The following is a 17680-nucleotide window of genomic DNA, read 5'->3' as shown; positions in this document are numbered from 1 at the left end:
CCTAGCCACAGAAATCCATTTTGTTTTCATTTGACCTGAGAGTAAACAAAGGGGAAACAGCAAAATCACTAAATGTGTTTAACGGGTCACATGGAGACTAACCCCCTATAACTCATACTGCTCTGCGCATCAACCCCGGATCTACGATATTTGTTAAACAGGTCAATACTAAAAAAAAATCGAATTTTCAAAAATATGTTCATTTTGAAGTGCACATCTTTCTGAAAAGTCTGAAGCATTAAACATGCGTGTTTGAGGAAATGTAAGACATGTTATTTGGTCTTAAGTGTGACAAAATGCAGTGCTATGCCTCTTCATACAGCATTCTTCTATCGCACATCACTGTATTTCGCCCTGTGGAATTGAAATATGTATACTTTGTAATGGATGCCATCAAACTATATTCAGGACAGTGGAAATTGAAATGTCGTGTGGTGCCTCTTTTGCTCCCATTCGGCCGGTATGACAGCCTGCCCCTCTTTAAAAAAAATCTAGCAATTAACAGCGGATTGGATTATTTCTAATCAGGAGAAAAAGAACTCTTCAAAGAAATTTGCACTTTTTATTGCCTATTAGGTAATAACTTGCTGTTTTGTGTGACAAAGTTAAATACAGGATACATAAAACCAATACAGACAACAGACAATAGAAAGTACACATTTCTTCAATCCTTAGATCCTAGCATCCCCCCCCCCCCCCCTCAATAATATGAATTTGGCACCACCTTTTCCCGGTATCATCTAGCTGCTTGTTGTGATTGCTTGCACAGCTAACAGCCATATTCCTGTAGACAGAAGCGGGAGAATCTACTATTCAAATGCGACTCAACTGCGCATGTGCATGAGCCCACTCGTAACTGCTAAAATGAATCTAATGTAAACATTTGCGACTTCACACTCATCGGAGGCAATTTGTTGTTATGAAGCATTCCATAGTCTTCCTAAAACCTTTGACACATTTTGAGGTTGGCAGATGCTTGCATGAGCACTGTGTGTCGTTGCTGTATATGGCGCATTTCCTTTGCAATTTAAGTTAGTTTCGTTTTTTCTCTCTTTTATGTTTTATTGTTGAATATTATTCTGCAGTAGCGGATAAAGTAATATCCTTTTTTTAGAGTATCTGTTCATCCCAGTCAAAATTACAAAAATTTATCAGAAAACTAAAACAATGAAAAATTCCCGGAATTCTAAAAAATTCCCGGGTTCTTCCCGATTTTCTCCCAGATGAAAAAATTCCCGGGTTTTTCCCAGATCTCCCGGGTTGTATACACCATGGATAACCATTTAAAAGTTCATGTAGTTTCTACAATTAATGAGTAATGTCAAAACTGTATTATGACTAGCAAGCCCTTATACTAGGTGCATTCACCCCACAAATACCTGAGGTCATACCAGATACTCATTTGGCAAATTGGACAATATTGTGGGATCTTGAGCACTAACTTACGAAAAATATCGATTACAGTTACCCAGTTTCGATTAAACTACTGAGTAAGTATTGTAGTATGCCATGTTTTGAAGGACGATTGCTCTACGAAGTAATTTAAGGTATTTTAAATTAAGTGGGTAGAATGTTAATATTAGAAATTCATGGGTTTTGATGTGTAGCCTTTGCTATCCCCCGATTTCATCCATAATTCCAGTATTTTATCAGTATAAGAAAAGTTCTGTACTTGTATATTAATATGGGTTAATATGGTTAAATGTCTTTATGTTTTACGGTACATCATCTATCGGTCTTCCTAACTGAATTCCACTTGTAACTATAACAGCGTTAATATTTTGTAACCTGCGGAATCTGTGCAACTAGTATCTGCAAAAATATAGCCAGAATAAGCAGCAAGATTTTACTTAGGTTATCACTGTTTTTCAAATGTACTTAATCCAATTCTAACCCAAGACAGATGTTAATGTTCTGCAGTAAGCTGATTTATTACGTTTTTACCCAAATATTTTGATCATCATAGAATTAGGTAATTTTTTTTTTTATAATTTTGGATTTTCCATTGTATTTTGTTATGTTGATGTTGCAATTTTTATTTTTGTATTAGTTCCACTTTGTAGCAACAAGATTAATATTTGCCAGACAATACTAACAACACCTGGAAACCATTGCACGATCAGTGCTGATTCAGTTCAGCCAGCATCTACTTTCTATGGCACTGAATTTAGCACTGCTACTGCAAATTAATAATAGATTTTTTTTCCTCAACCTAACAGAAACCGTAATAGTTCACTCCTCTTTTGTGAAATTTTCTGGCACAATTTTTACTTCATTTATCATAAGATCTGATAATTTGGATAACAATGATTCCAATTATTCCAGAAGTTACTGTATTTCTGCACAAAATCTGAACTGTTAATATTTTACTATTTTCTTAACTCATGAAATTTGATAAACTTGAAAAGGTCTAAGTCCCCTCCCACTTACACTAAATGAAATATTGTAACAGATCCCTCCCGCAGCATTAAGGCCCCTACTAGGGCAAACTGTCTTTCCGGGGAATGACTTGCATCCTTTTGTGAAAATGTGAAGGGGGAAGAAATGTACATGGTGGCAGCCAGTCAAGGAATATTTCAGGGAATTGGTTTACAAAACTTTATTTCATAGGCCCAGTCAACTCCCAGGGCAACTTCTGCTATGGCCGATGTGACAAAGCTGCCTGCCTGTCAGAACCGAGGCAGTTCTGTCCAGTTAAAGTTGCTAACAAGAGAAGCCCTCAGCCTTCTGCTGATATCACTAGCAAATTCACACCATCAGTTTTAGCAGAAAGCGTGCACGAGATACAGGTCACGTGTGTGGACGCAGGAAGATTCTGCAGTGCAGAACACAGTTTCTTCTCTCTCTTGTGATTCACACCTCGAGCAGAACAGACGCATTCTTACGAGGCAGAGCCTATGGCTCTGTGTTCCACGACTGGCCACTGACATCGATCAACATGAACTGCCTCCCCTTCCATTGCCGGTTTCAATTAGTTGTTCAATCTCCCAGAGTGGCCTCGACCTGGCAACTTCCAACCTTAGGCATGCCCCTTGTATACCATACATCGAAATATATCCTCTTTCTTCCACCCAATTTTCTATTCTGTCATTTAAAGGCAGCCCTGGATGCCCACTTACACGTCATGACCGCCACGTACAACATTAAAGGTTTGTTTTACCTATTCATCTGCATAAACTTACATTTTTCTACATCTAAAGCTAGGTGCCATTCAGCTAACTTGCAGAAAAACCTACAGCATATGCTCGATTCACTTCTGATGTCGATTTCTTGGACTAAAAATGCCTTCCTGTTCAACGTGTCACGGCGGACTGTTGCTCGACTCGTCTGGCTTGCCGCCACCAAAGCCTTATTTCTTCCCTGCATTCCCAAATAAATTTTCCTTCACCCTGCGATCACGAAACACCAACTTTCCCCTAGATGCTGAACAGCCAAATGCTATGACTTGAGTAGGTCACTGCAACAACAAACAAATGCCAAGCTGAGCCCTAAATCAATTTCATTCTTAACATATCAACAACCTACACGTCAACCCGGCTCCTGAATTTTCCTGACACTGGTGGTTACAAGCACTCATCATTCTGTGCCAGCAGTGAAACTGTCGACACAACAGTGTAAAATTATAATGAGAGCTTAACATCTTACTGTCTCCACTATGTGTACAGTGTAATAAAATGTGTGAAATACTTTTGGTAATACAATAAAATGTCCCATTGCAGGTGCACACACGTAATACAATAAAATGTCCCATTGCGGGCACGCGCGCGCGCGCGCACACACACACACACACACACACGCACACACACACACACACACACACACACACACACACACACACAAAGTTGGCTCTGCATAGCAGTTACAGAGTTAATTTAGCGATCAGCATATCAGAATAAAAATTACAGAAGTAAAATATTATAAATGGCAACTTACAAGGAGACATGATCTGAGGATTCATATGTAATCGCTGCACGACAAACTGCACGGTGTTCCCACAACGAGCAATAATTACAAACAAAGCACATCCATTCAGGGCTCGTTTCAATTTCTTTTATAGTACTCTTGGTATAATTTAGTTTGATGCATTTCTGTGAAGAGAACATAGTACCTATTACAACAGTGGAAATTATAGGAGGGCAATAACAAACAAGTAATGAGGACAGGGAGCAACTCACGAGCAGAGAAATGATATGGTGGCAAACAGGTCCACGGGCACACTTAAATATCAGTTGTTCAAGTAATCCTATACTTCATACACCGTTCATCTACAGTAACATGGGGGTTTATCTACCACAAACAATGCATAATATTTTATGTTACAACAACTAAAATTATGTACACAAGAGACAAACGATTGCCCTATAAGTGCATTAAGAATGTACGCAAAATGATCCGAGAAGACTAAACCACCTCAGTAACACGAGAAGGAAGACATCTGTTTCCACAACAAATTGTCATATGGAACACAGGTGTATGCCAGCACTTTGAATGAATATAGTAATAATAACTTAGCATTTTTAAAATAACTGATCACGTTTCAAAACTTGTGCCACTGCTGATGAATATTTGTTGGTGGCTTATTTACACTGTTTAATTTATTCTACACAGAAACAATGTCTTATGATTGTCTTCCTTTGACCACATCAGGTGTAGTAACATTTTACTCAATTGGACAGTTTCCTATTAAGAATAGTAACATATGAGGGGCAGTAATCCAGTTTTACCACCCTGAAAACAAAGATATGCGGTTAAGTTTTTGTTTGTTTGCAGGTACATATGTGCAGCCTTGGTACACATTAAAATCCCACTGGCACAGAACCGCAGCACACAGCTTGAGGAGCAAACCCAAAATGACACAGCCCATGTCCACTTTACTGACTACAACACACTGGCATTTCTCGCACATTTCATGGTTCTAGACCTTAACACTTTCGCTGCTGCAGATGTGCTATCTGAATTCCATGCAGAGGGCAGCTTATGTTACGGCTGTTCTGCTAACGAAACACTGGTGGCTGAACTGAGGGACGGTATTCCAGCCAATATGAAGTATTTACCACCCAATTTTTCGGTGAAAGGAATTTGATTTTTGCACATCTTAGTGTGATATCTTCACTCGACAAAGAACTGAATTTTGTTTCATTGTAAGCCATAGTTACTGCACTGCATCAAATTAAGTACAACATTGCACATAATTTTAAAGATTTTGCAGAGGTAAAAATCGATTGCAGAAGCTTTGTGTATGGTTGATTTTAGTCCATACACTACAGTGAATGAATTTTAAAATTGCACGCATAGACACATCCACAGCTCCTGAGGAATAGTGTAGCAGCACACAGCAGTGAAAGGTTTAAGATAAATAGAATTGTGGTTCTGTATTTATCGACCATGAATACTCTTCCGGAACACAAATCTTAATTGTATTTTCATTCACTTACACTGATGCCACAATAATGACATATTCAACAATTAATTAATAAAAATACTAATCAGTGTACAACAATACAAGAAGATCAACAATAATGTTGCACATAACATCCAAACCTGAATGTTTTGATTTAACGTTTCCTTGTCTTCGTGGGTGTTTTGTTGACATGCATGTTGGTAAGTCGATGTGAAGTCAGCCAGTACTCTGGTTGTCGACACCTCAGAGTGGGTCAATTTTTTTGTACAATGATAGTAATTGCTGTTTCTATGAAAAATCTCTAACTTTTTTGGGTCTTTCGTTTTTGAGTTATTGCTTTTTTTAATTTGTGTAAATTGTGCAATTATTGGCACTTTTTACTACTGGACCTAATTCATAAAAATGCTGAATTTTCCTGAAACCAATTCTTTTTCTAATTCTTAAAATTTCAAAGTGAGTACCATTTTTGTTATGAAGGGTATTCAAATGGGAACATATTAAAATCAATTTTATTTTGCTGTTAAGTACAGCATCCAGTGCATATCCTGGACTCTGAACTTGTAATAGAAATCTTAAATGGCCAAAAACCTTACAAAACTGTTAAATCAACATACCAGCGCTTTCTCGCTTGGTAAGTTACAGCATCTTTGTTTTATATATATATTATTCCCACGTGGAATGTGTCCCTCTATTTTAAACATAACTCTCATACAGATGGCCAGTGTCTTTTGCTGCCAAGGCCAGACTGCAAGCAACTGTGCATGTTGGTCGGTTGATTTAAAAGAGGGGGGAAGGGGCCATACCACGGGGTCATCGGTCCCTTGTCCTAATAAAACAAAGCCACAAGTGTGAGAATAAAACAGACGAGACATGTAACACAAAATGTAAAGAAAGGAAAACCACAAGAACGAAGGAAAAGCAACGAACACTAAAAGTAACAAAAGAGGACAAGAAAACAACAGAGACGCTAGAAACAGAAGTGAGTAAAACAAGAAAGCAGATTACTGTGGCTGGCTGATCACGAGAATAAAAAGGAAAAGCCAGCCACTCCGCAACACATTAAAACCTCCACCCTAAAAGCACTGGGTGGCGGACAGAGGGACAAAGGACATGTGTTAAAACTTAGATCAAATGATAAAACCCACCCTCACGAATAAAACCTAAAACTAAATCAGCCAGTGAGGCGCTGTCGGATAAAATGAGTGGCAACGAGTCCGTTAACCCAAGATTTCATCGCTGGGCAGTCAAAGTGGGACAGTGCACCAGAATATGGGCCACTGTCAACCGGGCACCGCACCGACACTGAGGCGGGTCTTCATGGCACAAGAGGTAACCGTGGGTCGCCCAAGCGTGGCCAATGCAGAGCCGGCAGAGGACAACAGATTCCCTGTGAGAAGCCTGCATGGAAGACTTCCACACATTCGTAATCTCCTTAATGACACGCAGTTTGTTGCGCATACTGTTACGCCATTCCATCTCCCAACGCCGAAAAACCCTATGGTGTAAGTCAGAATGCAGGTCAGGTTCAGAGATGCCCATCTGCAGAAGCAGCTTCCGCGTAGGATGGCAAGGGAAGCACTGGTCGATAGCTTGTAGGCTGCTCAAGGAGTCAGTACACAGAAGAAACGATTCCTCGGATCATGAACGGATATACTGAAGTACACGAGATATGGTTACCAGCTCTGCAGTGAATACACTGCAGCCATCGAGCATGGAATGATGTTCAATATGGCCTCTGTGGACAAAGGTGAAGCCAACATTACCATCAGATATCGAGCCGTCGGTGTAAACCACTTTAGAGCCCCGGAACACATCAACAATCAAGAGGAAGTAACAGTGGAGAGTGGCAGAGTTAACAGAGTACTGAGGGCCATGCGAATGGCCCAGGCACAGCTTCAGCTTACAGCTACACCAAAGAGGTGTATGTGAATTGACCCCAAAGAGGGGTGAAGGGAAGGACTACAGTTCAAGACAGAAGCGATCACATATGAACTGCAATCGTTAGCCCTGACCTGGGCCACCGATGCAGAAGGTGAACCGCCGTGGTTTGGAAAAGAAGACGGTAATTAGGATGTTCAGGAGAGCTATGACTGTGTCCAATGTAAATGGCAAGCAGTTGTGCTCGTCTGATCTTCAACAGAGGGACTCCAGCCTCCACCAGTATGCTTGTCACTGGACTCGTCCTAAAAGTTTCTCTCGCTAGTCGAACTCAGCAATGGTGCAATGGGTCGAGTAAACGCAATGCTGAGGGCACCGCCGAACCATAAATCACACTCCCATAGTCAAGATGGGATTGAACAAGGGCTCTGTAGAGTTGTAGCAGTGTGGAGCGATCTGCACCACAGTTGGTGTTGCTCAGGCAGCGGAGGGCATTGAGGTGCTGCCAACACTTCCGTTTAAGTTGACGAAGATGAGGAAGCCAAGTCAAACGAGCATCAAAAACCAGACTTCAGAATCAAAATGGCTCCACTACAGTGAGTGGATCATCATGAAGGTAAAGTGCTGGTTCCGGATGAACGGTACGACACCGACAGAAATGCATGACACACGTCTTCATGGCGGAAAACTGGAAGCCATGGGAAGGAGCCCATGACTGTGCCTTGTGGATGGCTCCCTGTAGGCAACACTCAGCAACACCAATACTGGAGCAGCAATACGAAATGCAGAAGTCGTCTGCATCAGAGAATGTGAGACAGAGGGTCTGACAGCTGCTGTTAGACCGTTAATGGTCACTAAAAATAGAAAGGCACTCAGTGCAGAGCCCTGCAGTACTCCACTCTCCTGGGTATGGATGGAACTATGGGAAGCACCAACTTGGACATGGAAAGTACGGAACGACAGGAAGTTCTGGATAAAAATCTGGAGCGAGCCCCGGAGACCCCACTCATACAATGTGGCAAGGATATGATGTCGCCAGGCCGTGTTGTATGCTTTATGTACGTCAAAAAAGACGGCAACCAGGTGCTGGCGACTGGTAAAGGCTGTTCGGATGGCAGACTCGAGGGACACAAGATTATCAGTGGTAGAGCGACCCTGGTGGGTGCCACCCTGACATGGAGCCAGTAGGCCACGTGACTCCAGGACCCAACCCAACCGCTGCTGCACCATACGTTCCGGCAGCTTACAAAGAATGTTGGTGAGACTGATGGGTTGATAGCTATCTACATCAATCGGGTTTTTACCCGGTTTGAGCACCGCAATGATGGTGCTCTCCCACCATTGCGACGGAAAGACGCCATCGCACCAGATCCAGTTGAAGATGACAAGGATATGTTGCTTGTAGACAGATGAGAGATGTTTAATCATCTGGCTGTGGATCTGATCAGGCCCAGGAACTGTCTCGGTGCAACGTGCAAGGGCACTGAGGAGCTCCCACTCTGTAAACAGCGCATTATAGGATTCACTGTGGCGTGTAGTGAGTGAGAGGACTTTCCCTTCCAGCCATCATCTGAGAGTGCAAAAAGGCTGCGGGATAATTCTCCGACGCAGAGGCTCGAGCAAAGTGCTCGGCCACGTTTGCATTGGTACATGGCACACCACTGATTGTAACGCCAGGGACAACTGTTGGGGTCTGGTACCCGAAAAGACGTTTGATCTTTGCTCACACTTGGGAAGGTGACATATGGCACCCAATGGTCGAGACGTACCTCTTCCCTCCTGCTAGCGTCATTTGGTAAGATGGCGAATGCGGGCACGGAGTCGTTTAAAGGCTACGATGTGCACTGCCACTGTAGAGCTCACCGACGCTCCTCAATTGCTTCAGCGACTTCCAGCGACCACCAAGGGACTGCCTTACACCGGGGGCACCCTAGCGAGTGAGGGATCGCGTTTTCTGCCGCAGAAACAATTGTTGTAGTCATCTGCTCAACCATCACATTGATGTTACCGTGTGGGGGAGATTCAACGGTGACAGCAGAGGTGAAAGTTTCCCAGTCAGCCTTGTTTAAAGCCCATCTGGGCAGGCGTCCATGGGCTTGATGCCGGGGCAGTGACAGAAAGATGGGGAAGTGGCCACTACAACACAGGTCATCATGTGCTCTCCAGTGGATAGATGGGAGAAGTCCTGGGCTGCAAATTGATAAATCAATGGCCAAGTAACTACCATGAGCCACACTGAAATGTGTGGCGGCTCCAGTATTTAAGAGGCAGAGGTCGAACTGAGACAGTAAAGTTTCGACATCTCTGCCTCGGCTGGTGAGCACAGTACTACACCACAAGGGGGTTATAGGCATTAAAATCTCGCAAAAGTATGAAAGGTTTAGGGAGTTGATCAATCAGTGCAGCTAATACATTTAGGGGTATTGCACCATCTGGAGGAAGATATACATTGCAGAAAGTTATTCCTGCGTCGTCCTTATTCTGACAGCCACAGCTTCAAGAGTGGTTTGAAGGGGCACAGTCTCACTGCAGACCGAGTTTAGGACATAAATGCAAACACCACCTGACACTCGATTATAGTCACTACGGTTCCTGTAATATCCCCTATAGCCACGGAGGGCAGCGGTCCACATTGCCGAAACCAGGTTTCCTGGAGATTAATGCAGAGAGCAGGTGTAAAGCTTAATGGTTGCCGTAGATCAGCCAGGTGATGGAAAAACCGCCACAATTCCACTGAAAGATGACGTCTTCGTGTGACTGGGAAGTCAGACCATATCCCCAGTCAACCCTAATCCTCCTCCTCCCCTCAGGAAAGTACTGCCCAGGAGTGCTCTAACTCTCGGTTGATTTCATCCTGGACTGTGTAACTGAATCATTTCCTTTGTCAGTGCTTTGACTAGTTATTGTCTTGCTTGGAAACAAGGAATATACGTTGTGCAAACCTTCCCACTTCCCTAAAAGTGGAGATCTGCTGCTGCCCCTCACCCCCACCCCTCCCTGAAATCTATGCAACACCCACTCTTCAACCCTTGCGATAAGGTAGGGAACTACCCACCCAAATTAATGACCGTAGCTCAACTATGGCCGAAAGCAGTATACACCACTAGTGGCAGATCACACTGCTAAATACAACATGCTCGATTTCAATGGCTGCTTCACAACCCATGCCATCTGCCTCCAACCCCCCCGCCCCCCCCCCCCTCCATCTTCGCAACACATCCTTCATTCCTGTAATCATCCTGGCTTCAATCTCTGCTAGCCCCCTGCCTCACACCCACTCAACCCTACCCCGGTATTTTAGCATCACTCACCCTGCACAGCCTAACCCTCTTCCCTGAGATCTCTACTACACTGTTCTGTCATCTCCTCCCAATCTACTCCTCCACACATCAAGCTGCAGGAGCTCATCAGGGCTAGTAGCCATGTTACATTCATATCCCATGCACCAGCTGCCTCTGCCTCCCACACGTTTACTCGCATCTTCCTCCCAACCATGAGCCATCCTTCCCCAACCCTTCCAATCCTCCCTCATGGTCCCCTCTTTCTCCCTACCCAGCGGTTCCTACCCCTGTAACCGACCCCGCTGCAAAACCTGCCCCATGCATCCCCCCACAACCAACTACTCCAGCCCCGCCACTGGTAAAACATACACAATTCAAGGCAGGGCCACATGTGAAACAACACATGTCATTTATCAGCTGACATGCCTGCACTGCACAGCCTTTTACATCGGTATGACGACAACTAAACTGGCTGAGCGCATGAACGAGCACAGACGAACTGTCCGCCTAGGAGATGTCCAATACCCAGTGGCAGAGCATGCCCTCCAGCATAATTCTAGGGACCTAGGAACCTGCTACACCATACGTGCCATTTGGCTTCTCCCACCAAACACCAGTCCCGCAGAACTGCGGAGATGGGAACTTGCACTCCAACACATCCTTTCATCCCGCCATCCCCCTGGACTGAACCTACGTTAACCAACCTCACTCCCATTTACTCTTCAGTCTTCTCCTTTTTCCCTCTCCTCTTTAGTCATTCACGTGTCTTTTCTTCCTACATAGTTGTGTTTATCTTTATACTATATACCTCTTTACTTCTGTATGCATCCTCTTTGGTTTGAAGCTGGCACAGTACTTACAGTAGAATTATCTTTGGCTTCCCTCTGACGACCATGCCTCCATCATTACTACCCTCCCTGTTTACCTTTCCCTATTGCTTCATAACCTGGGTTGTGAGTAACTGAATCCACTTTCCCTTCTTCCCTTTTTTCCCCCTCTCTCCTCCCTGATGAAGGAACAAAGTTCCGAAAGCTAGGAATGTAAATTTTCTGTTCTGTTTTGTGTATCTATCGGCTGTACTGAGCTGAGGTTAAGTACTGGCCAGCCTCTCTATCTCTTTGTTAGTATTTGTTTCACATCTTTATATGAGATTTTCCATTAATCATTTAGTAATACAAATATTGTGAGGGTAAATGGTTTAATCATATTCTATGGTAACGCATTTAATGTGAAAGTGGTCAACATCCTTGTAATATAAATCAGTAACATGAAAATAAAAATACATTCATTCATCTAATTATAGTTAACAGAAAGTCTTTGATGAGTAGTCTGTGGCTCTAAATCCTCTGATGAAAAATGTAACTACTTTGTAATACAAACATAATAATGTGTCGCTAAATGTACAGTGAGAACCAAATTCAACATATTTCCTGTAGTTGGAAAATTAAATATATTTTTTATATAAAGAAAATGGTCTGATGTTTCTGACTGAAATGTACTGTGGCTGAATTATTCTGCTATTAGTAGTGCAATATGTAACAAGGACTTACTACTTTCCCCTGTTCATGAAGTAAAGGTACTTCATGACGCACGATGTTAAATGTATTACTCCTTTACTACCAACTGTACTATTTTCACAGACAGTATGTACATATGGCGCTGAATTTAAGTGCAAAATTATATCATTTTATGTGCATGGTTCAGGAGACATACCTGTATGACTGTTAGCATAAGTCACATTTTGTAGCACAATTTAGAAAGAAATTGCTGAATCATTCAACTCCGAAAACATGTATGAATAATCAGACCTAAACATATTTAACCAGCAACTGAATTTAATGTGCCATCAATATTCAACCCATCATAGAGGGAAGCAGGCACATGTCAATTACGATGCCTAAGCAATAGTTTGTAATGAGTCAAAAGAAGATGATAAATTATAATTTATGAAATTTTTAAAACCTTTCAGTTCTCATTAATAAGAACACATGAAGCTACAAGAAGAGTGCTTTTATAGTTTTCACAAATGTTCACTATCAGTTTGTCATTCTACTTACGCTGTTGAAACAAAGTGAGAGGGGTTGATAAACTCATTGCTTAAATATGGAATGCATAGCAGTCATAGTTTGGTTTCAAGAGCGTGTGAGTCATCTATTCATACAAACACTGACCATATAATAAAATTCCAGTAAGACAAAATAACACCAGTTGAAATCTCCTAATACTTATCCCAGAAATTAGATAATGTCAGTAATAACACTGTATTGGAGACATTAAATTTTATATATTAATTATTCAGTTCATCTGTGATTTACTTCTTTTTTACGGAAAATAACACAGGAAATCGCTCTGGTGAACAAAACAAGCCTTTGTTATTATACAGAGTGTCCCACATAAAACTGGTACACCTCACGCCCAAGATTCAAGTAAAAATGAACAACCAAAAAAGGATAGATAACAGTAATGTTCAAAAACGTGTAGTTATCTGTTTAAACTATGAAAAATCCAGGATGGAATAATGACAATATTATGAAAAGGACAGATTGCTACTCACCATTTAGGCATCCAGGCCACTTCACAAGCAATTCGACTAGAGGTGGGTAAGCGGGACGTTAGGCGTACTGGTTTTACGTGAGACACCCTGCATTTTTTAGGTCAGACACCTCAAAACCTCCAGGAATATTCATTACAATAAGAAAACTTCAAAATCACATGCAATGTTTTAATGTCACTTATTTATTGCAGGTGCAGCTTAGACCATGTTGCATACTATACATACGTACTCTAGCATGGATGGCGTGTGTATTAGTTTACTGAAGATATCGACAGTGCTGTTCTGTTCTCTACCCTTTTTTTTGTCACTTGTGGTGACAGATTGGTTTATTATGTAGCCTGAGGTCTAAGTTGGGCTGCTACGTGATACACTGGTTGAGAGTTGGCAAACCAAACTCATGAGTCACGACATTTTTTAAATACATAAATACAATGAGTATTCAATAGTTACAATCACATTCCACCATAAATCTCCATTTTTCCACTGTTGTCTGTTATTTTCAAGCTATTAATGTGTTTCAAGGTCCTAATAACAAAATTCCCAGCCAAAAAACCCTATTAATGTGAGGGTCCCATTAGTATTTTGTTTTCCTTGTGTTTTCATGTTGTGAACGATGTCATCTGTCGGTAGCTTCTTTGAGGCTCATATCTCCACTATGCTAATGGTATCACTGGTCTGTTGGCACTGTACTGCATTCTTCACTGATTCCTAGAAAGTTATGTTAAGTTGTTTTCATACTTCATAAATGGACTAAGCATCCTCTATATGGCAAGAATGTTCAAATGGCTCTAAGCACTATGGGACCTAACACACAGAGGTCATCAGTCCCCTAGACTTAGAACTACTTAAACCTAACTAACCTAAGGACATCACACACATCCATGCCCAAGGCAGGATTTGAACCTGTGACCGTAGCAGCAGCGTGGTTTCGGACTGAAGAGCCTGGAACCGCTCGGCCATACGGCCAGCCTATATGGCAAGAAATCACAAAGAATGTTTTATAAGGTTCAATTATTGATGTCTTGCTCTTTTTAGATGCTTGTGAATGATTCAAAATTTTATATTAAATGGGAAGTAGAATTAGAGCTTACTGTATACTATCAAAGTTGTGGTTTAAACCAAACAAGTGATTAACAAACTTACTGTCTGTATTTGTTACGCACTCATAATGAACAAGTCTAACAATTCCTAACAATTTAAAAATCTATATAGAAGTCTATAATACACAAAAATATAATAAAATACCCAAAGATAGATACTGGTAAGCATACAACATTGCTAACAGTTTCCAGTCCTTTTACTCCTTTCAGTTTGACATTAAGCAAGCAACATATAAATAATGATTACAAATGAATAGCTTGAGTCAATAAATTGACCCCACAGACACAGGTCCCACACAAGCACAACATACACTGAATCAGATCATACAACAAACCTTGCAAAAGACAGCTGAGCAACTGCTACAACAAATTACACTTCCACCTTGGCCACACCAGCAACAGAATGATTCACTTCCATCTTCTGCAACTGGAAATTCACCTGCACCATAAAATGTAAAGCAGTCCTTACACAAGAGCGTTCCCAAGCGAACATGCCTCATGAGCACAGAACCTGGTTTACATCCTAAATGGGTATCACAGACGGTGCAGTGTAGTCGCAGAAACCGCACAGTTGACACATCTGAAAGCAAGAATCATAAATCACAGTGCCTACTTTCACTATAAAGAGCACACACACACACACACACACACACACACACACACACGAAGAGAGAGGGAGGGGGGGGGTGGGGTGTATTACTCATCCATCAGCACTTTAGCAGTTGGGAATCAGAACTGTCTACATATTTAAAATTAAGATAAAACAGCTGTTACAAAAATCTATTACTTTAGTTTTCAAAGCAGTTTCCCTTCAGTAATGAAATTTTGCAATGCGTTACCTGAAATGGTTAACATGACCACAATCAAAGTCCAGTTACAGTAAATTCTGAACATTGTATGAAAATGCTCAATAAATTTATTTTGTCATTATTATATGCCTTCGGGATAATACACCCGTCCACAGGAGTGCTAAGCAAAAAAAGGAGAACTTTTGAAATGAGAATCATCAGAACATCCATGCCTTTCATCACCATAAATCCAAATCTCCCTTTTTCCCCTTCCATAACTGTGAGGAATAATGACTCATAAAATCTGACCATCCCTGAAAGACAACTACAGCTTCCTCTAGAAAATGGAAATTATTGGCTGGTTAAAACTAAAAAGCCCTCCCACACCAAACAACTATAGGAAGGGCAAATGATTGGGCCTCCTAGCTCTGAATAGCCGACAGTCGCCTCTATATGTAACCCATGAAGTGGCACAAATTTTGGTCACAGGTTTCTGAGACTGCAACTGTGTCACACCATTTTAACTGCATAGACCTTGAATGGGATAAAATTGAGGGCTACGAAAGAAAGAATACTACAAAACATATGTTGGAAAACTCAAACAACTGAGAAGCTTTATCTTAGTGGCATAAAATTGTTCAACACATAGTAAGATGTAATGAAAATGTGAGGGAATTGTTATGTATTTGAAAATGACATTGAGCTACATGTTATTTCATTACACTCTGGCTACAGTTCTAGATAGGCTATTTGTTATTTCAAGATATTTAGTATGTGAAATTGATACTTCTCTTTCAACGAACCATTACACTACTGATTTTTACATATCAGAATCACAACAGCTACTGCTGTTGCTGTTACCCCCACTGCCGACAGGTTGTAGTGAGAACAATCTGCAAGCACAACATTCTTTCTATTATCACCATGTTTGCATTATTAGGAATCTTTGGAGAACACGGAATATTATATATCGCCTGGCAACATTGCGCCAGCCACTGCCAGGTCACAAATATATTGCACTCGGGCTATAAAATATTTTTTTCAAAAGCATATAAACATTAGGTCTCAAGTTTTGTATTAATATGAACATTCAGATTACAATGAAGTTACACAAAGTAAAGATTATATTACTTTACAACAACACATCATATCAGACTTTTGCTACCATTTTACTGCAGTAGCATCTACATTCAATAAAACAAAGTTTATAATACAAGTATTAACCTTGTAACCTTGTGCTTCCGCGTTTTCTGCCGAGTTGTTGTTTCCATTTTATGCACAATATTTCAACAGCCACCCCTGCCATCTCCTTCAGATGCTGCGAGTTTTGCTGCCGTGTACTTTCTCCTGGACTCCAACCAGACTGTGGACTATTGTTGGTCTCATGTGCTATTTACAGCCAAGTTTGAGTCCCTACGTTCACTATGCTCTATAGGGTACCTTTGTTTTTCAGAGCCCGTACTGATATTCCACGAACACAAATTCCCTCTATGCCTTCCAAATTTTGTGGATGTGATGAGCAGCAAGATTCTAATAAAATGCATTCTCGACCCCAAGTGTTACTTAAATTGAAACCGCCATCCCTGTTTATTAAGTTTCCTGATATCGCTATCTTGATAAGACTCCTCAATTATGCTGTCCCAGAAACTTGACGTTTGCACAATGATACTGGTCTCATCATATTTCATTTCATGGTTATGTTATAGGCAGTGCTCGGCAACAGATAATTTGTTTGGTTGATTCAATCAGGTATGTTGCTGACACTGTTTGCATCTCTCCTTGGCTGTTCTGATAGTGTGCCCCATATAAGCCACATTCACATGAAATGCAGTACACACCCGGCTTTCGGAGACCTAGATCATCCTTAATATTACAATGGATACTTAGTTGAAGGGAACTAAATACACTGAATTCCCAGTTTCTGTAGAAACCTACTGATCTGTCTGGATACTGAGTCACAGTGTATACAGAAAACCCATGCACACTGACCCGTATCTCCACATCTCGACCCATTACCATCTGTCACAAAGAAATTTGATGCTCAAGACTCTTTTTCCATAGGGCTCCAACATTTTCACATTCAAGAACAGCATTCTAAAGAAAAGGGTACTCAGATCATCAAATTGAAAGGGTGATGCAGTCAAAGTCAAGAACAACTGAGAAAGAAGTTGAGGCAGAGACAAAGGAAGAGAAGCCAAAAACCACTTATCTACCTTACGCTGGCCCAATATCTGGAAAGATAGGTAGTCTCCTCAGACATGGAATCTGTTTCGTGAAATCTTCTCGGGTGATCAGCCGAGTAAAGGCGTCGTCTTCTCGCAATGTTTCGAAGGGTTTCGTACCCATCATCTTCAAGCGAAGATGATGGGTACGAAACCCTTCGAAACGTTGCGAGAAGACGACGCCTTTACTCGGCTGATCACCCGAGAAGATTTCACGAATGGAATACGCCGAGAAAGTCTCAAATCACATGGAATCTGTTGTATTTTGCTCCCTTAAACTAAGATAAAAAGTATTCTTTGTCGTGTTAAAGACAATCTACATCTTCGAAAGTGGATATGTATCGCATCCCATGCAAATATGGCATGTCTTACATGGGGCAGACAATCAGTACAATCGAGGAGAGATGCAAGGAACACCAAAGGCATGCCCAATTAAGGAAACCAAGTAAATCTGCT

At 41.4% G+C, this 17680-nt stretch overlaps 1 protein-coding gene across 1 annotated transcript in view; it reads right to left on the bottom strand.

The window, feature by feature from the left end:
- The window catches only part of LOC126475057 (uncharacterized), a 93788-nt gene that overhangs the window by 45810 nt on the left and 30298 nt on the right, over positions 1–17680 (bottom strand). Inside the window, exons 4-5 of the mRNA XM_050102608.1 lie at positions 14550–14794; positions 3934–4088 (exon numbers count right to left, since the gene is read on the bottom strand). Of these exons, the coding sequence (XP_049958565.1) occupies positions 3934–4088; positions 14550–14794 (400 nt within the window). The remainder of the gene's footprint in view (positions 1–3933; positions 4089–14549; positions 14795–17680) is intronic.

Source organism: Schistocerca serialis, chromosome 4 (assembly GCF_023864345.2).
Source record: "Schistocerca serialis cubense isolate TAMUIC-IGC-003099 chromosome 4, iqSchSeri2.2, whole genome shotgun sequence".
Classification (NCBI taxonomy): Eukaryota; Metazoa; Arthropoda; class Insecta; order Orthoptera; family Acrididae; genus Schistocerca; species Schistocerca serialis.
This window is presented reverse-complemented; position numbering and strand designations above follow the sequence as displayed.